The sequence below is a fragment of the Siniperca chuatsi genome, linkage group LG21 (genome assembly GCF_020085105.1).
Source record: "Siniperca chuatsi isolate FFG_IHB_CAS linkage group LG21, ASM2008510v1, whole genome shotgun sequence".
Taxonomy (NCBI): Eukaryota; Metazoa; Chordata; class Actinopteri; order Centrarchiformes; family Sinipercidae; genus Siniperca; species Siniperca chuatsi.
Genome location: NC_058062.1, coordinates 19,821,588 through 19,844,260, shown reverse-complemented (window position 1 = coordinate 19,844,260; position 22,673 = coordinate 19,821,588). Strand labels below are relative to the sequence as shown.

The window sequence follows — 22,673 nt, the reverse complement described above, 5'->3', positions numbered from 1 at the left end:
ACGAAAAGAAATAATAATTTAAAAAAAAAAAAAAAAAACAAAAAAACAATGCGATGTTTTTTTGGAAATTGGATTCTTGTGGATCAGTGTAAGTGTGTGTTTAATAAAAAATAATTTGGATAATAAGGTCTGCGGCCTTTCAGCAGCAGCTCATGAAGATAATTTGGTCTGATCCGCCTTATTTTGCTTTTGGCAAGCGGGGAGAATTGTATTTTGGAAAGCCGCTGCTTTTCATGAGCCAACCTGCCGTCGTCCCTTTTTTTTTTTTTATGAAATCATGCGCAGCATTGGTTTAAATAATTATTCTCAAAGTCTACTGTCTGCTGATCGCACATGGTGGCAAAAAAAAAATGATATCTGTTTGAATTTATTTTACGTGAGAAACGATTGCAGTCGGATATCTTAACCTAAAGTGCGCGTGTAGACCTGTTTCAGTTTTGTATGAAGGTGTGAAGGTGAATCAAAGGCCGCAAGTGGGCATTTACCTCCTCATGGGTGAAATGGGAACCTACTGTCATTTATCATAGTGACAAATAGTCACACACCCAACTGCTCCCTTATTTTATTGTCTTTTTGGTTGTGTTGGTTATTTATTTATCTATTTAATTTATTTTGTTAGTCAGTCACTTACTGAATGTGAATAAACTGGCGGCCTTGAATTGTAATCAGACACTTGTTCACCTCATGAAAGGAATCGGTGCCGGTGCGGTTTTTTGTCCGGGATTTCACACTTGCCCATATTTGAATTGTTAAAGTGGCTCTTCGCTTAAGACTTCTTTTCCAAATGCGCACCGAGGCCCGCCGTCCGCCAGAACTCGAGAGGAGCCGGGCCGCCGCCGCTGCTCGTGCTTGTGATTTGTGTGACACGGCGAAGCGCGGCAGCCAATGAGCGCGCCGCGTGTGCCAAGTGGAGGCAGAGAATGGTGCGTGCAGACGCACAGTGCGCTCTGAAGAGGAGGAACACACTCCACTTCTCTCCGCTGCCAAGCGAACTCTTCACAACACGGGAGGAAACAAGCGCCGGGCTGGTTGTCTTCGGACGGAGAAGAGCAGGAAAATAACCCGATCCGGAGGATATTAAATCACTTTTACGGCCCTTTTTTGTCGGGAGTTGCTGTTTTATCACCGAGTGGCGTCTTGGCTGCGCGTTGGCCTGTCGTGCGTCTCGTCCGCCTCAATGGTGTTAAACTCTGAGCGTCACGTTTACGGAGCCTTCAGCTGGGATGTAGCGGAGGACAAACCCACCTAAACCCGCTTCATACTTTTCATTCGGCAGGAATATCGTGACATTTGTCGAAGGTAAATTACATTTTGAAAGACTGATGCTGGTTTGTGGAAACGGAAACTGAAACACTTCTCTGAAAGTCTACTGACTTTTTTTTTTTTAACGTTGATGGTGGGTTGCCTTATGATGACCCCCGTCTGGAGGTCATAGCTGACGCTTCTTATTTCCCACCACATCACTGCCCCTCACCCCAATGATGACTATGAGCTCTATATCGGACACTTTAGTCCCGCCTGATCCGTCCAAATCGGCGTTTTTGGAGTTCGGCGGCCACGGCTACCCCGGACACCAGCAGTCCTCCCCCGGCCTGTCCCACAACCATTACCCGGTCCACGGTCTGCACGCCGTCGGGCCCTCGCAGCACGACGGGCCCTTCTCCCCCGGTGCATCCTCGTACGGTCGCCCGCTGGGATACCCGCCCTATCACAGCCCCGTGAGTGCGCACCACCCCGGGGCCTACCTGCCCTATCAGCACGGGGGTCACGGCGGCGCGCTTGGACACACCAGACTGGAGGATGCAGGTAGGCTTACACAGAACATTTTAATAGAAAAAAATATATATATTGAATGCTCGTGTTTGCACCTTTCCCCTGCATTTACAGATCGCCTTTGTTACCAATATCTAATAACGCCTCGGCCTAAATACTGACCATGTGGAACCTTGAACGTCTTTTCAGGTGGTGGAGTTGAAATATCTCAAAGTAAAAGTAAAGCAGGCAAAGGAAATACAAGAAAATGGCAGCTCTTAGCCGCCATAATTGGGTCATGGCTTATTTGATTTGTACTGGGCCCACCCGTGCTAAATATATATATATATATTTTTTTTATTAGTGATTCCGTGTCGTCTTGAATAAAGGCCGATGGGACGAAGTCAAAATGATGTTGACTGTACCATGACAGAGGACATTAACTGCAACAATAAGTCTCAGGAAAACATTTTTATTCTTTACAGATGTCTTATTTAGGCCCATTAAAATACTCGAAGTGGGTCTAAAGTCTAAAACGCATGAAAATAAACCGCAGTGGCGCGCATAAATTGGATCCACACACAGGTCGGCCACAGCGTCATGTTCAGTGTACTTTAGGGTTGGACGGCAGATGAGTTTAAGGCCTGCAGAGGCTGTGGTGTCCCGCAGCGGCCCGGGAGCTGCACGCGCTCCAAAGCCAAACCCTCAGCATCTCCTCCACCCGGATCACATCCGCCCGATGGCTGCTGCCTGCGCCGCGCCGCGCCGCACGGAAGTCAGAATAAGAATAATGTATCCACTAGCACTTTCACACCTGACAAGATTCCCCGAAAATAATTGTTCATAATTCGATTAAAACAAAATGTTAAGTGAATGAAAATATTTCCTGTGTGCTATGCATTTCAACTTTCTTTCAAAATAAATTAACACAAGAATCATTAGACCTCAGATCAATAAAAATATATATATATATAAAATAAAATAATATACGCAGCATTACTTTTCAATATTCATATTTATAAAACCTTCACCCACAAGGTCCATTGCGAGGAAACTTGATGACTTTCGCAAATTGACTGCAGCCGTAGCTGTTCTATCTGATCGCTTTTCAAAGAGTAACAGCGCTTGTGTGCTTTATGTGCCCATAAATCCATCAAATCCCCGAGTCGAATTCAATGACATGGTGGACAGGTTATTGCCAAGAGCAGAAATCCAACTTACACTGACAGAAACTAAAAGAAAAAAGGTATTAAATTGATATGATCCACTCATTTAATCCTTCAGAGATCCTTCATCGCTCTGGAGATTTGGTGGTGAAGAAGAGCAACATGGACGGCCATTTGTCAACCATCTTACTGTATATGTCACATTAATTGTTAACAGATGTAGAGTCTGATGATATACTACTACTGCTAATAATAATAATTAAAATAATAATAATAATACAGGTTCTTCTGCACACATTGAATTAAAGTACTTGAGTGCAGGCAAACACATCTTGTTTTTTCTGTCAAAACTGTCACTTTCTTTCTTTCTTTCTTCTTCTTCTACCCCACATGCTGGGGATCCTTTTTTCAGCACACACTCCGCTGGAAGTCTGACCTCTCATATAAAGTATTTCTGATTTTGTCAATTTAACATAGAGCTGCCAAAAGCCAAGAAAAAAAAAATGACAAAGGCGCCTATATAAAAATGTAAAAAATCTTTAAGGATAATCAGGCAAAACATTATTATATAACAAGTTCAAGGTTGTAAAAAAAAAAATATTGTTTCACTATTTCTACACACAAATGCAGCAGGAAAAAAAATGTAAGAAATAAAACTGTAATACAGTCTGTTTGCATGTAAAATGATTTTGTTCCTTTTTCACTGAAATTCTATGTGCCCCATTGTAAATCACTGAACATGTTAATAATTCAAAGTTTAATTGGATTTAAATTTCTTTCAAAAGATCTTTTCATGGTCTACAGACATAAATGAGACCGTGTGTGAAAACCCCACATCCGCACTTTCGGATGGGTTTCTCAGCTTGTGTCTGTATGACGCATAAGTAAAGCAAATAAATATATGAAAACACGCTCAGTGCGTTCACAGACCAACTGACATTTCACCATTGTACTTTTGAAATTTCCTAATCTTATGAGAGGTGCTTATAAACGTGATTTTGAACTGATGACATGTTTCGGAAGTCTGTTACAGAAAATGACACATTACTCGTGTCAGCTGTAAAACGGCTAGATACAGTGGATTTTCATATTCTCTGTATCTGTGACTGGTGTTGACTGGACTTTATATGCAGGACTACTGCTCCCAGTTCCCAAATAAGTCTAATTCAATTTCACTTATTGGAGTTTTATAACAGTTTGTCCGTATGAGGTCAAACCTCCCTGTAAGTACATCACTCAGTGGGATAACTTTATCTGTCTGAGAATGACTTTTTGGGAAACAAAATGAACATTTACTGTATTTGTTCACACGTAGCCCATATAAACATGAAATATTTCTTTATTTGGGCGGGCTGACGTTGGCTTATGGTTGTTTCTGTATTTGATCACCTTCATCAAATGTGCAAGCCCAGTTTGTAGCAAAGCGAAGGGTTAACACTTCAATACACTTCTACATATAAAGGAAGAGAAAAAAGTTTATTTTACTATTATTAATATTTTTACACGTAGAGCAGTGGGGTCCGTGGGGGATCCCAAACAAAAAAAGTAAAGCTAATGACAGCAAAACACATGGCTTAAAACCCCGTTTGTGCTGGGCAGAAATTTACACCCGCTTAAGTTTTCTTTTCAAAACTGACCGTCTGGAAGTGCCCTTTGCTTTTCTCCTCTGCAGTCAGCGCTGGGCGCCGCGGTCCCTCCTGCTCGCAGGAGCTGCAGCTCAGTAACAGAATCTGAACATCTTGTGGGGCCTTGGCTTGTCCACAGCTGTTCTCTCCTGCCACTGCAGGCTATAAGCTCATGTCATAACAAAGATCAGCGTGGGCGAACAGACACAGTTGTATAGTTTTGCATATGAAAAAACAAAAGAAGAAGAAAAGCCCTCTCGGCCGAGCTGCGTGTAAACCAAACTGCTTCGGAGAGGACGGAGATGATTTATCTTTTTACCTGCGTCCATTGTCATATAGTCATTATACTCATTTTACAGCATTCTCGCCAGACTATATTTGATAATATTGGATTGTACTCTGTGGCATTTTTTCCTTGAGCTCACAGCAGGTCTGGACTCCACCAACATACAGTCTGTCCTCACAGAATTTATAAATATGTTGTATCACACAATATTACAAATGGAAAAGCCTTATATTTTGTCACATCATTACAAATCTTATACAAAAATGCCGCCACCACTATTTTATTTTCCATTTTGTGGTTCAGTTTTAGACGGTTAAGGTTAGACACAGTTACATTTCCTTACTGTTGTAAAACGGTTGAGCCCATATAAGGTCTGTCCCTACATATTGGACAAAAATCATTTTATTTTATAAACACATACGTTCAGATTTCCAGTAAAATAAGGCTGAATGTGTTGCTGTTCAGCTTCCATCACGCTCTAACAGAGGCCACGTGTCATTTCAGTTTTTACCTTTATATCCACATTTTACTTTACTCCTTTGAAAAAACAAACAAATATATGATAAAGCAGGTGTGTAGTGTCTTTCTGGTAAGAATTTTTGTCTTGCGCAACATTTCGAAGAAAGATGTGTGAGATGAAACACTGCGACTGATCTCGTGATCTTTTGTAGGACGCGGTCTGTAACACTAAGGTCAAACTTCTGTCCCCACTGAAATCCCCATGTTGATATTTATCTTGGGAAAATTCCGCTCTCCTCCAGATCACGAGAAGCCCACGGCGGTGATAGAGAACGGGGAGGTGAGGCTGAACGGGAAGGGGAAGAAGATCAGGAAGCCTCGGACCATTTACTCCAGCCTGCAGCTCCAGGCGCTCAACCAGCGCTTCCAGCAAACCCAGTACCTCGCCCTGCCCGAGAGGGCCGACCTGGCGGCCAAACTGGGCCTGACGCAGACCCAGGTACTGTGGTGGATAACACACACACACAAACACACACGGAAATAAGCCAACATGGGCTGTGTCTACTCTTTCAGAATCAATACACTCTCCAACAATAACTTATTTGAGCCTTTTTTTGAAATTTGAAAGAAAAAAAAATTCTCATGAACGCGAGCGCTAAATGACTGAAAAATAAAGAATATTTTATACACATATAAGGAATTAAAAAAAAAAATCATTATATCTGTGATGATGAAGAGTTGGAAACATTTCTAATATGTAAGTAATTAAGCGTTGGCTAATTTCTCTAATTGAGGGCGTATGTGCAACACCTCACCCTAATTTCCAAAGTATATATGACTGGAAGGAAGCTATCACTGGAATGCGTGACCACAACATATATTAATATTGATACAAAATACAGACCTACATTTTTTTTTTAAATGGAAAATACACAAAAAAGTGAAATCAGATTTATTCTAGAATCTGAATCAGTCATGTCTTTGATTGTTTCAGTGGATTTGTAATGAAAGTGTTCCTCGGTTCACAGTATAAAAGCCCAAAAAGGCACTGGAACATTCTTGTTAACCGGTGTCACCGCACGTTCCTCTATGTGTAATTACATACTGGCGTGTACAGATATGCTTAAATGTCATGTGAGGTTTAGTCATAGACTGTTTGTTATGAAATCAGAATGCAAAGGACATAAAACTGATGACAACAAACCAAGATAAACAAAGGGGTCAGAAATGCACATCACAAATTCCAAAGACCTGGGCTGGAGCTTGTGTGTGTGTGTGTGTGTGTGTGTGTGTGTGTGTGTGTGTGTAAATATGTACGTTCAGATGCAGCCGTGGTAAAAGGGGAAGACTTGCTTTGCCACTGGTCATCTTTCCCTCTCAGTGCTTTTTATTAGTCTGTTTTCTTTCTCTCAGAACGCACACACACACACACACACACACACGCAGTCACAGGCAAATAAAAGCCTAATGGCGGCCATTTTGTCTGTCACATGAAGTCAGTGAACCAACATTGGATGCTGTCGTGTTTGAACAAGTGATGTTTTTTAGCCTCTTGTTTCACCAGTTTGGAGATCTGAAAATCATATTGCGCTTTTATTAGAGTCTTTCGAATTTAATAATGATCCACAACATTTTCCTATAAATTAATGTCTAATTTGCCACACTCCATTGCTATTAGACAATAGTGACTGAACTTTTATCCAGTTGATGAAAGCTCTGATATTTGCTGTTCTAAACACTCGCAGTCTGGGGACAACCCCCCTAACTGTCTGCAAATTATTTTATTCCTCTTCTTTTCCATCTGTGAATGGCAAACCTGTTGAACCTGAGTTAAGACGGCAAAAAAAAAATGTTATCAGATATTTTATGTTCGTGTGAGTCGGCTATTACTGCAGGGAGACTGTTTTATGACTTTAGACATCTTTAATGTATTAGAGAGATCAGTTTCAGAGGTCAGTTTCTTTAAAGTACAATACATTGTGAAATAACTAAATAATTAAATTTAATTTAACGGCCAATGCTGTCATAATCTTGCTGTGCCTTATCATTTATTTGATTCATATAATAGTTCATGCGCTGTACTACTTTACAAAGGGAACGGGAAAAGTAAATACAGAAGCTGAGAAAGAAAGATTGGAACAGGCTGGATTTTATGGCAAAAATCATTGCCATAGAACTAACTACATAATACCTAAAAACATAGATACTGCACTCTTCCTTTAGATAATCCTCAGGAAATAAAAGGGGAAAACGCAGTATCTACCAATAAAATCTGTTCTTTCGGCAACTAGTTTGTTTAAAAGAAAAACTTTGACTATTCACAGTTTAGCAATTTAGCCTATATCGAAATCAGTATAATAAATGAAATCACTGTTTCATATGTTTAAATATGTACCTTACATCTTGGTAATTTAACTATATTACCAAGATGTAAAGGTAACAGTTCATTAAAATACATATTTTTCAACTACAGATAACAGCAAGGGAAAAATTAATAGGTAAATTTAGTTTTCGCTTTAGCTAGGCTAGCCGTGGCTATCTCAACAGCTAGCTTTCATTTGATATCTCTTTCTTTAGCAATTTGTCTTGATTTTTAGCTCTGTTTAATAGTTACTGCAAATTTGAAAAGCTGTTTTCACAGAAATTATACATTTTTATGACATAATAATTTTTCATATAGTAAAACAGATGTCAGAAAGTCAGATAACAGAATTTTGACCATATATGTCAGCTAGTTTCTGCGTTTTTGCTCTGTAGGGCAGTGTAGTTAGGCTATTATATGTAAATCCCTGGCACATTAATACTATGACATTCTATTAACAAGTTAGTCTTCAAAAAGATTATAAATTGCTTTTTGCACTGTTGCACTCTTCATCATTAACACATACGTATTTGTACGTAATTGTATACTCTATTCAAATTGGCTTACCGTGCACAGTCAGTGTTATTTAGAGCAGTTATCATCCTGTCTGTGATAATAATGGTAAATGGGCTGTACTTGTGTACAGCACTTCACATTTATACAGTGATGGCAGGTCATCAGTCCAGAGAAACTCAGTTACACACACTCACACACCAAAGGCACAGCCAGGGACACTTCGACATGTGGGCTGGGAGTAGCCGGGATCTAACCGCCGACCTTCCGATTGGTGGATGACCCACTCTTCCTCTAAGCCACAGCCGCCCCATAATCATTGTTCTTCTTCATGAAGCGACAGCAGGAAAGGAGAAGGCGGCACATGTAGCAGCATCTTTCTGCAAGGAAATAAAAGGGTTTGTGTCACACGGAGGCTTATTTTTAAGTCATGTAATGCTCTGTATAGCATTATCAAAGATCCTTTAAACATGTTGAAAAGGTGAAAAATTAAGGTTTGAGCAGTATTGAGCAGGTGTCCCATTGCAGAAACATTAGATAGGGTTGTTTGGGAATACCTCATTTGAAATACGATACGTACATGTCTGTGTGCGTGTGTGTGTGTGTGTACTGAGTATACATAAGCAGTTGATGTCATCAGATGAACTGTCCTAATCCCGGATGAATTAACCACTGCAGCTATGTTTACACTGAGAGTAAGAGATGATCCATTCATTCTCCTTTGCATTTTGTAGTGTGAAAGTGTTTTAAATGTGATCTGCTGCCAATCATACTCACATGCATGATTACCAAAGAAGCACATTGTTTTGTTTTTTAATATATTTTTTGTATTCTTTGAGGTGTTTTAGATCGGGGAAAGTAGTCTTTGACTGATTGCATCATAGTCTTTACACAGGGGCATCATGCAAGCAAAAGTCTGGGGGGAGGAACAATTAGAGCGGGGGGGCATAGGGTTTGCTCTCCAGAAAAAAAGAAAGAAAATATAACGACGCCATTTGACAATTGCAATGCAATTTGACATATACAGTGGTGTGAAAAAGTGTTTGTCCCCTTCCTGATTTCTAATTTTTTTGCATGTTTGTCACACTTAAATGTTTCAGATCATCAAACAAATTTAAATATTAGTCAAAGATAACACAAAGTAAACACAAAATGCAGTTTTTAAATGAAGGTTGTTATTATTAAGGGAAAACAAAATCCAAACCCACATGGCCCTGTGTGAAAAAGTGATTGCCCCTCCTATTAAAACATAACTTAACTGTGGTTTATCACACCTGAGTTAATTTTTTCTAGCCACACCCAAGCCTGATTACTGCCACACCTGTTCTCAATCAAGAAATCACTTAAATAGGATCTGCCTGATAAAGTGAAGTAGACCAAAAGATCTTCAAAATCTAGACATCATGCCAAGATCCAAAGAAATTCAGGAACAAATGAGAAAGAAAGTAATTGAGATCTATCAGTCTGGAAAAGGTTATAAAGCCATTTCTAAAGCTTTGGGACTCCAGCGAACCACAGTGAGAGCCATTTTCCACAAATGGCAAAAACACGGAACAGTGGTGAACCTTCCCAGGAGTGGCCAGTCGACCGAAATTACCCCAAGAGTGCAGCGACGACTCATCCAAGAGGTCACAAAAGACCCCACAACAACATCCAAAGAACTGCAGGCCTCACTTGCCTCAGTTAAGGTCAGTGTTCATGACTCCACTATAAGACTGTGCAAAAATGGCCTGCATGGTATAGTTACAAGACAAAAACCACTGCTGAGCAAAAAGAACATTAAGGCTCATCTTATTTTTGCCAGAAAACATCTTGATGATCCCCAAGACTTTTTGGAAAATACTCTGTGGACTGACGAGACAAAAGTTGAACTTTTTGGAAGGTGTGTGTCCCATTACAGCTGGTGTAAAAGTAACACCGCATTTCAGAAAAAGAACATCATACCAACAGTGAAATATGGTGGTGGTAGTGTGATGGTCTGGGGCTGCTTTGCTGCTTCAGGACCTGGAAGATTTGCTGTGATAAATGGAACTATGAATTTGGTGTCTACCAAAAACTCCTGAAGGAGAATGTCTGGCCATCTGTTCGCAACCTCAAGCTGAAGCGAACTTGGATTCTGCAGCAGGACAATGGTCCAAAACACACCAGCAAGTCCACCTCTGAATGGCTGAAGAAGAACAAAATGAAGACTTTGGAGTGGCCTAGTCAAAGTCCTGACCTGAATCCTATTGAGATGCTGTGGCATGACCTTAAAGAGGCAGCTCATGCTCGAAAACCCTCCAATGTGGCTGAATTACAACAATTCTGCAAAGATGAGTGGGCCAAAATTCCTCCACAGCGCTGTAAAAGACTCATTGCAAGTTATCGCAAACGCTTGATTGCAGTTGTTGCTGCTAAGGGTGGCCCAACCAGTTATTATGGTTTAGGGGGCAATCACTTTTTCACACAGGGCCATGTGGGTTTGGATTTTGTTTTCCCTTAATAATAACAACCTTCATTTAAAAACTGCATTTTGTGTTTACTTGTGTTATGTTTGACTAATATTTAAATTTGTTTGATGATCTGAAACATTTAAGTGTGACAAACATGCAAAAAAATAAGAAATCAGGAAGGGGGCAAACACTTTTTCACACCACTGTATATGTATATGTCAAACACCAAATGCTTGCTCATGGTGGGATTTGTTGGGTCTCTGTAAATAATATTATAAAGAGTACGGTCTAGACCTGCTCTATAGGAAAAGTGCAATGAGATAACTTCTGTTATGAATTGGCGCTATATAAATAAAATTGAATTGAATGGAAATGAATATATTCAAAGACTGGGGGGATTATTTTAAAACTTCACTAAATCAGTTTTTGCAGCTAGGTAATCTCCCACTCTATGTTAGGGTAAATACTGTATATTTATTTAGCTAAGCCTCCTCGAAAGATCCATCACCATCACAAGTATATATAACCTGTAACCACACCTACACACACTAATATAACGGGGGGGGGGGTTATGCACTGATGCACAACAGAGTGCTGTGTGCGTGCGTACCTGCTGCTGCGAACCGATTTCATCCTGCAACTTTTGGGAGAAACCAATACCATGGGAAAGGGGGTGTGTGACTATGACATAATTAGAAAAATATGTTTGACTCATTATATAAAATGATCATAACTACATATTATAACAAATAAGAGTAATATAATAAAATATAAAACCTGGGGGGCACGTGCCCCAGCTTGAATGGACATGATGCGTTTGTCTTTACAGTAAGTCAGAGTTCAACTGATACTAGAGTGCAATTAAAGGATATCTCTGGCTGTAGTTTGAGGAATGCAGACACTTTTTTGTGGGCTTGGGATAAAGAATGTTTTTTAACCGGGTGCTTTTCTGTGCAGTGCTTGCCCTGTTTTACGTTTCCCTTTTCGGAGACAAGGCAAAAAGTCATTTTTAGATGTAGCAACGCTATAAAGGGGTTTCCGAAAGGAACTCATTCATATTGGGCGATTCCTCGGCTCACGACTTGCAGAACTATTTCTTGGAGTCCTCAGACTCAGGAAGTCACTGCTCCCAGCCAAGAAATAGTCCAGGACATAACCCCTGGTAAAAACACAACCTGTTTCTTTTACACCTTGGCTTTATATTAAACAAACAAACTATAACATGTTAATTAGTGAGATTTTCTGTTGGTAGGTGGATTTTGTTACCTTTGGACAGAGCCAGGCTGTTTCCCCCTGTTTCCAGTCTTGCTAAGCTAAGCTAACCAGCTGCTGGCTGTAGTGTTATATTTGCCATACAGACATGAGCGTGGTATCGATCTTCTTATCAAACTCTGGGAAAGAAAGCAAAATATCAAACTATTCCTTTAAGCAAGCGTTTTAATTGCCTAACCATAGCCTTACCTTAACCATAGCTTATTCACTATAACCACAATCTTTCACTAACCTTAAAGGAAAACTATGGGGGATTATTATATTGGTTCTGATAAAATTGCACCAACCAAAGTAATGCTGAGATCTCAGAATGCGGTGACATCACTAAAAATAGGTCCAACTGGGTAACAAGCGGTCAGACAAGGGTAAACAAGCAGAGAGTTTAGCCACATTAGCTATCACTTTATTTGGAGGTTTAACCAAAAGTGAACGCATCCCTAATGTCTCTGATAATCTCTCATTGCACAAAAACAATTTGTGCCACTCTGGCAAGTACGGTCAACGGTAAGTTGAACCAGGAAGTCAAGCTGCATTGATGTATTAAGAAAAACTGGAATCCACATTCCAAGATGGCGGCCAATTCATTCCTATGAATGTTCCTCAGTGGGCGCATACACCAAGTAGTTTTTCAACCTATTGCGTTTTTGGGCAGGTAGAGCATGTCGACTACAGTCCTTCTCTGGCCGAGCCAGTTTAGAGCGCGTGCGTTAGAGACTTCCTGTTGGATCCCCACACACATGAATAGGGTAAAATAATTGAATGATACAGCTTTTCTAGGCTTTCAAAATTTGAATGGACTGAATGGATCAAATTCTGATTATGCAAAGAGTTATTTAGGGGTGTTTGTGACACAGAACAAAATGTCATCTTTAAACAGCTGTTCCATTTTTAATGATTTACATTTTGGCTAGTGCCACTACACCAGAATTGCCTCACAGCCCAGTGCTGTTCTTGGGGACTTGGTAAGCTGTGATGGATGTTTAGAACAGACAGTTTGAGTTGTAATTTTACTGTTTGCCTTCATTTTCTCTTCCAAATAAATTTGTCTAACCTAGGGGTTTGTTTTCAAAATGTCTGATCACTCATGTTTGTTGCCCACGTTGGCAAATGTTAGCTAACCATACTTCTCCTTTAACCATCCGAAGGTCGCAATGTGCCCAAATTTTTGTCATTATCCAGGGTTTTGCAGAATCATCCAATGATCAATCAATGTTCTGTCTGGTGATAGGGTTGGTGTAGGAAGCTAACGGCGAGAGAGTCTTAACGTGTAGTCTGAGTTCAGTTTTTAAAAAACAATCTTCTTGTTGCACACAATCAATACAAAAGTTAATTTGTTTTTCTCAGGAACACACAAAAAATTACATTTTAAAAAATTATATTGCATTTGAAATATAACACAATCTTGTGTTTTGCAGACTTGTTTTCTCTCCTATGGTGGTGACATAGTAAATAGATGGATACACAGAACAACCTGTATTGAAACACGCAGTCATGTTGCTTTCAGTCAGCTGTAATTAGCCTTGTGTGCATATGTAATGTGTGTGCATTTTCATACACATACAGATGGAAACATAAACACACACACTTGAAGATAGATATCATACACCACATCTCTGTCCTGCATTCATGCCATTAGGCCGGCAGCCAACCACTGACCACTTTCCATCTAAATCTCTAATGTTCCCAGACGCAGCTGAGAAATGGCACGTAGCACAGTTCTAGCTTTTTTCCTTGAAACTCTCATGCTCTGTATCTCGCTCTCTCTCATTCACACACACACACACACACACACACACACACACACACACACACACACACACACACACACACACACACACACACACTGTCCATACAGCTTAAACTACTCACTAAATGGAAGCCTTTTATTTCTGAAAATCCTCACAGGACACTGATCAACGTTTTCACCCAGTATTTAAGAATATGCAGACACACACTGCAAGGTTTGGTTTATAATGTCATGTTCAAACACATGCTGCACACACACACACACACACACACACACACTCAGTGGCACCTGGCCTGCCTCTCAGCCACCCTCCTTCGCTAATGTCGGTGTCATTAGTCGCGCTCTCAGGGAAGCTGTCAGCTCCATGTTGCTGCTGAAATATGAAACCAATAATTACAGCAGAAATCCTCTCACTGAGGCTGCATTAACCTAACGTGCTGTTGATTGACTCCTGGGCTCATATGCTACGCTACACATGCTCACTTTAGGTTTTCATCCGTGAGCTACCACCACCACTCCAGGTAATTATTATACTGCAGGCACTGCAGTTTGGTGGCTGTAATTTTTTATTACATTAGTCTATAGATTATTCTAAAGAGGGGCTCACAATTTGGTTTTAAGCATGGCTGTAACAACTATACGGACAGCTAAGTTCTTCAGATATGTTTCAGATATGTTTTTCTTTTTTGATATTAGGAGAATTTACTCAATATAGAAATTGGAGAACTTGGAGAAAGAGTTTAAAGTGCAACTACAAGTTAATTTCTGAATAACAGCATTATGTGGTGTAATTATGATGGTATTGCATATTTATGGAGTGCTAGTTTAATTTTATGTATTTGCCACCATCCATACTAACTTCTAACAGGCTGTGATTGACGTCAACAGATACACTGGAACAATAGAGATCAAATTAAATGTCAAGTTTCGCTCTGCATGACTTCTTGGCTGTTTAAGCTGAAAGTTGGGTGTGAAAGCGGGGTGCCTTTATGAATATCTGGTAAAGGCATAATTTTTTCCACATATTTAGAGTCAATTAGACCAGTCTGAAATTAGATTTTTTATAGAATCTCAAATATCTTCCATAAACCACTTCAACCATCTTCATAAATACTCATAAAATCCCTGGGTAATAATTCCCAGGACTGTCAGTGGGGAGGAGAAAATAATTTTAGCGCCAAGAGTGTTTTTTCTTCTTTTCCTTGCTCTTTTATCTTTCTCTCCTCTGTTGCCGTCCAGAGCTTTTTCTCCGTGCAGCACCAGTCCTTTGGGCGTTCATTTTTCCTTTACGACACAGTTAAAACCTGTTTGAGACAAAAGTATCCTTCACCGACTGTGTGTAATTATTTATGATTCATTTGTTCCTGCTAAGCTGACAGGTTGCCCGAGAGGCATATTCGAGTAATTTGATGCTCAATTTGCAAGCACGCTGGAAACAGAGAACATGTCAATTATATCAACAACAACACAACTGAATCATCTTTAACCACAGAAAAATGATTGAAGTGATATTCAGCTTAATATTTTAAGATATTCTAATAGTATCATGTCTGTCCTATTCACACAAATACATAATATTCTTATTATGGGGCTGCTGCCTTATGTGTTCAAAGGAATTAATACACTTTTTGTAATTTGGACATTATCATTTCATAAAGCCAAGCATCAGTTTTGGATTATATTCTGCAAGTATTCCATTTAACCATGTGTCTATAGGAGTCAGGGCATTGCAATAATCTTATCACACTGTATGTGATGGTATTTTTAGCTCCAGTGGTGGTATCACCATAATATTCCTGTAATATATTCCTATAGGGGCAGTTTCTGTGGTAGTCAATGGCACGGTGACGTTATTGTAGGCACACCTACTGTACTGGAATTTCTGTCTTATTATATTACTGCCGGCTTGTTACGCTCTAACGTTTTACAATCACTTGTTCATCTGTATGGGTCATTATTACCTAATTGTAGCTTACTTTATTGCATCATTATCTCTAATGGTATTCCTAGAAGGTGTGTCTGTGGTTGGTTTACAATAGTGAGTGTAGTACGACCTCATCATATCAATCATTGTATTTTTGTCTTTTATCGTTTCAATATTTCTAATATTAATTTAGGTTGTTGTCAATAATTACCTAGTGTTATATAGTGGTGTTAATTTCAATTTTGATGTTGTTTCAAAGAAGCTGGATTCAGACACTTGTTCACTAAAATACTGTTCACTTGCTGGGTTTAACTTGAGAGGAGCAGCTAAAACATTAACGCAGTAATATGCCTTAAGCAGACATCCACAGGAAGATTAGGACAGTTGACAGCCGACATTAATCTTGCACTCATTCCTACTGATAGCCTATAAACACAAAAAACCATTGACTGAAAGTGGCATTACATCCAAATACTGTATGGTTCTTCATAATGGTACGTTAACGTTAGCTTACCGCTTTATAAATGTCATCATCCTAGCCTGCATGTTTTCGCAGTTGTCCCAGCTGCTTTGTAGCTGCATGTATAATTTTTCAGTGGGATTGTGGATGCATTTAGTCCATAAATCTGTTACTTTTTTTCCTTTCAAGACGCAGTTACATTAGCTAACATTACTGGCAGAGACTTAAGAACTGGTAATGTTAGCTAACGTTACTGGCAGAGACTTAAGAACTGGTAATGTTAGCTAACGTTACTGGCAGAGTTTAAGAACTGGTCATGTTAGCTAACGTTACTCGCAGGGACTTAAGAACCAGTAACGTTAGCTAACATTACTGCCAGTTTGAGTCTGGCCAGGGACGAGGATATTTGTTGCATGTCATCTCTCCCCATTAACTTGCTGTCTCCTCTTTATCATACACTAACAAAATGAAGGCAAAAATTATAACATTTATGCAGTGCTACGTCTGCAGTCACTTTTACTTTTGAGTATTTTTCATATCAACTTTTAATCTATTATGAACTCTTTCCCTTTCTTTGTCTTTCAGGTGAAAATATGGTTCCAAAACAAACGATCCAAATACAAGAAGATCATGAAGAATGGGCCCTGTGGACCTGAGGGAGACCACCTCGCCCCCCCACCGCCGTCCTCCTCTTCTCCGTGCTCCCTGTGGGACATCAGCATGGCCGCCAAAGGTGCGCCGGTGCACTCTGGAGGATACATGAACAATTTTGCTCACTGGTACTCCGGACACCAGCAGGACTCCATGCCGAGGACTCAGATGATGTGACAGACAGGAGGACACAACACTTCCAGGACAAATTATGGATTTATACCAGCAAGCTGACTGGAGCTGTTAGGGACACACGGACATTGTTAAGAGTCTGAGCCACTCTGGAGGCAAAGATAATATAAGTGGCAGAGATCAATTGCAGTGAACAGTTATTGTGGCTAAGTTCATTTAGGCTGAGATCAGCTAAAAAATATAAACTTATATAGTACAGACTGCTACAAAGATCATTAAAAAGTTCACACAAAATGTTACTTAGAATTTACGTTATAGTCCTTAATTTCACAAATCAGCACAGTAACCATAGAAATGGGGTGAACCTGGCTACACTTTAGCACCATTGCAACAGCATTATAAATACCATTATACATTATAGCATTATAAATAAACCGAGTAAGACCGCTAAGGAGCTTCCAACTAGCTGTCAGCTTATGTCAGCTAAAGCTCTCACAAAAAATTTCCTTGTAACATTGGTTAGCAGTTAGCAGATCTCATGAGTGATTAGCGATATATGAATAGCGCTAAATTGGTCAATGGCTCAACTGTGAGAATTGGATGCTTAGTTCTGATAGGCTGCAGAGCTGAGAACTGAGCATGTGGTGCCACACAAAGCCCAGCACTCGGCAGCGAAGTTTAAAAAAAAAAAAAAAAAAAGCGTTCTAACCACAAGAGTTTGCATAGTTAGCCTAGCAGACCTTCCAAATTCAAATGAGCCATGCTAGTCTACAGTAAGTAAGTTAGCAACATTTTATTTATATAGCACCTTTTAAAACAAAGTTACAAAGTGCTGCACAGGATATAGATACAGAAAACTAAACAACATACATATATAGCAATATACAGAAAATTAATTACAGCCCCATTGCAGGGAAGGTAAGTTGGTAAAAATGGGTTTTTAGAAGTTTTTGAAAGCTGTTTTCAGACAGCTCATCTAACAGAGGGGGACTGTTCCAGAGAGATGGGGCCCTAACAGCAAAAGCACAATCGCCCTTGGATTTGCGGAGGGTGTGGGATATAAATAAGAGAGTATCTTAAAATCAATTCTATACTTAACGGGTAGCCAGTGAAGGGATGCGAGGATTGGTGTGATGTGGAATCTGCGGTTGGTTTGGGTGAGCAGCCTGGCTGCAGGGTATATAGCTATAGCCGTGTGAAGGAACTTTCAGACACAACGTGATTTGCACAGCTTCGTTTCAACGCTCTCTGCGCCCAAAAGTTAACTCTAGCTGGCTTGGAGCGCTTTGCTCTGCGCAGCGTAAAGCCGTCGTGGCGAGGCGCAAGCCAATGGAAATAATGGGTTTCAGAGCGCAGTGTCGCGTTGTGTCTCTGCTTATAATTTACTCCACCTATTAAGATTTAAAGTGAGAGTGTGCCACTTTTGCTGAACACCAGCCTTGGGCGAAAGTCACAATTACATGATAATGGGAAATGCTAAAATGTAGCTTTACAGCAGCAGATTAGAGTAAGAAAGTCAACGAACAGACTCAGTAATGTCCTTTACACAGCAATATCTATGCAAAGTTTATATTAGCTAACATTAGCCACCATAAGCTACTGGTCACTGACTACTGACTATGTAAGGCTGTAGCGACAACGCCTGAGCGTACTGAATGGAGCAAGGGTTTTTATTAATCGCTTATGAATTCAACTTTTCATTTGCAAGAGGAAGAAGGTGTTATTTCTTCTTTCAGAAAAAAAACATAGCCTCACTTTAATACAGCCAGTCAAGTTATTTCTGCCTCCAGAGGAGCTCTGCCTGCCAAGACATTTTAGATAAAGCTACAACTGAAGCTACAACTCAAAACTAATGCCAGCGCTGCATCTCTGTTTCTGGACATTTCAGGTTTTTTCTGTCTTTTCAGTGGGTTACAGTGGGGCAGGCACACAAAAAAAAAAGGGGGGGAAATGTTTTTTTTTCAGGGCTTCTTCATGGTTGTTCTTTATGGAAATACTGATTCAAAGGACCCTCTGCTTTGCTAACGTAAAAAAAAACAACTGGTCAGATTAACGAAAAGAAGAAAAGTTCTTTTAATTCTGACCATTCTGACAGGGTGTAACACTATAAAGGCTCTGTGTCGCATATAGACCTTTAAAGAGCCATTATGAAACGGTTGATAACAGCTCTGATAAGGTATTTGAACAAGAAGCCATTTTATGGTACTTATAATCCCCTTTTTTAAGAGTATATGAGAAATAGGCACTGAATGGATACGGCTGCTTCATTGTATGAGTCAAATTTTTATATATATTTTTTCATGATAACAAAAGACCTAAAATAGTTAAAAGATCAAGCCAAAAAGAAAATGCCAGCCGGATTGGAGGCTTTGGTGGTAAATAATGGGCTGTTAGATGCAGGGACTTTGCCATGCTACATAAAAGGGTTTAATTAATTGCGGCTCTACATTTCTGATTGTGATCAACATTTCACCTTTATTTTCTTGTTATTCTCCGATGGACATTAGTGCTGGTTGCTGTCACTTTCTTTTTTCTGCTCCCCTCTTGTGACCTTCTGAAGTGGGAAACGTCTCATGAACTTCAGTTTCCTGGAGTTTACAGTCATATATACTGTAAACCATGATATGTTGACTAGAACTTTTTCAACATACTGAATTAATATTTTGCCGATAATATAATGGCTAAGGGCCGGGATACGCTATGTTATTTGAAATAAATCAAACCCAGTGATCATTGCCACCCTATTTGATTTAGTTTATTTAACTTACATCCAACAGTGGAAATAATGTGTTTTTGCACCTTTAACAGATAATATGAAATTGAGGCTTCAGTAATGTATTGCTAAAATAACATATTCCTTCTCAGTGTAAGGTCTCTGTGTGCCCCAGAGGCCTGGAGCCATTTTCTCTAAAGTCGTAAATCAGAAGAAGCGGGTCACATCTTTCGCCCCGCAAACATCTGGAAAAGCAAAAAGAGTCGTCAAACATCGTCAATGATTTTATAAAATGACCACGTCAATTATAGGTAATTTAGGACACAGCTTGTTAAATAAAGCTTTCACTCCGCCGCTGTAATTATCTGTAATTGTCAGTCAAGGGAATATCCTTCTGCCTCGGGCCCTAAAGGAAAAGGCTAGGAGGTAGTGGATTACATCTAACTGGATTACTGAGGGCTAATCCTTTCACAACAAATTGATCTGTTGAATGAATATTACAAAAATGCATTCATACATTACTGTATTATGCTGCTTGTGGTTAGGTTGTTTTTTTTTTCTTCTGGGGTTTCATTTTAATACTCCTTTTGGAGATCATGTAACAGAGCAGGACTTTTCATTTCATTTTCTCCTGTGTTCATTTTTTTTTTCGAGGTCAAAAAAGGAGAGTAGTTAGAATATATTCCAATACTGTGTTAGAATAATCCAGTGGTCACGTCAGTGTTTCGACTGATCAGATGGACTGAAAGGACAAAAGAAAATTGGCCAAATGACCTCCAGGTGCAGTTTATGTGAGAACAAAAGGCCACGGTGACAAGAGGTGTGTGTGGGAGAATTTGTGTACGTTTCTGTGTCTGTGTATCTTAAAAGGTGATAAAATCATTTTTTCCTGGCAGAGAGAGAGAGGCATTGTTGCACTGTCACACTCTGGGTTGAAAAGTCGGTTGCATGTATGACCACACCCAGACGTGCAAAGTCATATAGCACTATAGCGCCACGTTCTACATCACAGCGGAAACATTACTATCGTCAAATAATCATCTCAGGGTGCTTCATGTTTAGAGCAAATATAACACACATTGATGGAATCAGTACAGCTGGCAAAAAGAAGATGAAAAGATGGGGCTAATAAAAAATAATGAACTGTATAGGTGGTCTGTATACTTTTAGGCGTTTAGGCTCAAGCGAAATCATGGCTAAACATAATGTTATTTAAACTCAGTAAAATCTAGGTTCAGCCTTCTTTAGATCCAGACAAAACGAATGCCAGCATCACTGTGATTTTTTTTATTTTTTTTTTTTTTTTTTTAGCATGATCTCTAAATGCTTCCAGAAGTCCGTTGTATCAGATCCTGGGCAGTGGTGGAAGAAGTATTCAGATCCTTTACCTAAGTAAAAGTGACAATACCACACTGTGAAAATAGTCCACTACAAGTCCTGCATTCAAAACCTTACTTAAGTAAAAGTATTTAAGTGTGATCAGCAAAATGTACTTACAGTATGAAAAGTAAAAGTATTCATTCTGCAGTAAAATGGTCCCTGTCAGTATTTTACTATTAAACATGATGTTTTTGGATTAATATTACTGCTGCATGAATGTGTATGTTGCATTTTACTGCTGTAGATGTTTATTGTTGAGCTAATTTTAGCTACTTTATATACTGTAGTTTAATCTACAGAAATGCATCATATTCTATAAGATCATCATATGTTTGTAGCGTAGCTGTCCTGTGAGAACCATGTATCTCTAAAAGGTCAACCTTTCATGAGCTCAGAAAAACGGCCCTGTTTTCAGCTTTGTGACGATGCATTTTCCAGCTGATCCAAGGTTGTTGTTTTTTTAAAAAGTTTATTTAGCTTAAGAAGTGGGAGAATTTTCTCAGCCCGTGAAGGAACACTTCATCCTTCAGTTTGTCACAAACATTCCCATTCAAAATCACCAAATTTGGAGATACATGGTTTTTACTGGACAGGAAGGATATGACAAAGCGTAATCTGACAAGTAACTAGTAACTAAAGCTGTCAGACAAATGTAATGGAGTAAAAAGTACAATATTTGCCTCTGAGGTGTAGCGGTGTAGAAGTTGCATAAAATGGAAATACTCAAGTAAAGTTCAAGTACCTCAAATGTACTAAAGTACAGTACTTGAGTAAATGTACTTAGTTACATTCCACTACCGGTCCTGGGAACGACTACATCTGTAGCATTAGCATTACGTTGTATGACTAATTTCCAGTAAACTGAGATTTACATATTATTTATGAAATTGAATCAATCTTATTTAAAATGAATTGATTGCCTAAACCCAAGTGTATACAGTTTTACATATGACGCAACATTTTATTGACAAAATCACAAACAAAATGCCAATTCAGGTGCAACTATTCCAACAGCAGGCAGAAACTTCTTGTTGAATTTATGTATATTTATCGCATAGTTTTGTAGCATGTACACATAGGAAACACTTTGTTTTAATCTACTACATACAAACAATTGATAAAGGGTTTAATAACACACTATAGTGTAACAGACAGTATATCAATGTTATTGTTAACAGCAGCAGTTACACTAAATGCTTGCTAACACAGTATAACGTAGTTGTAATTATACTTGATCATATGCCTTCAGTAGTTTTAAACACATATGGAAATTGTTATAAACCTGCTTTAATGCGTTCAAACATTTAATAAATGCTTTATAGGACACTATAAAATTGTTATAAGCCAATATATAAACATCTTATAATTGTTGTTATTGTTAAACAATGTTTAAGCCCCCTATCTTTAATCTAGATATTCACATTCAAGAACAATTCAAACTGTAATCAAGCATGCGTATCCATCCATCTGTTCATCCGTCTGTTTTTAGAAACGCAAATACTTTTTCTGATTTGTCCACCTCCTGCAAGTATACATTACTTTCCAGGACTGTACTTTTGGACATTATTTATACAACAAAGTCAGTTTGTTTGTTCGGCTGAGCAGAACAGTGTATTTAGAACCAGGACCTGTTCCGAGAAGCAGGTTTACTGAGTTATCCGGTTAACTAAACTGCGTAAAACCTGAAACTGCTCCGGCAATGACTCAGCCAAGTTATCCAGATAACTGATTCATGCACTAACAAATACATAGTAATGTTGTGTTAACACAGTTGTTAACTGAAAAGGAGACCTAAAGAA

General features: G+C 39.2%; 1 protein-coding gene across 1 annotated transcript; it reads left to right on the top strand.

The window, feature by feature from the left end:
* Positions 1-911: 911 nt before the first annotated feature.
* Positions 912-20,920, top strand: LOC122868413 (homeobox protein Dlx4a-like). The gene is made up of 3 exons (XM_044180333.1): positions 912-1,806; positions 5,591-5,787; positions 16,584-20,920. The coding sequence occupies exons 1-3, from the start codon at positions 1,479-1,481 to the stop codon at positions 16,824-16,826; spliced, it is 768 nt and encodes a 255-aa protein (XP_044036268.1). The 5' UTR covers positions 912-1,478; the 3' UTR covers positions 16,827-20,920.
* Positions 20,921-22,673: the final 1,753 nt, after the last annotated feature.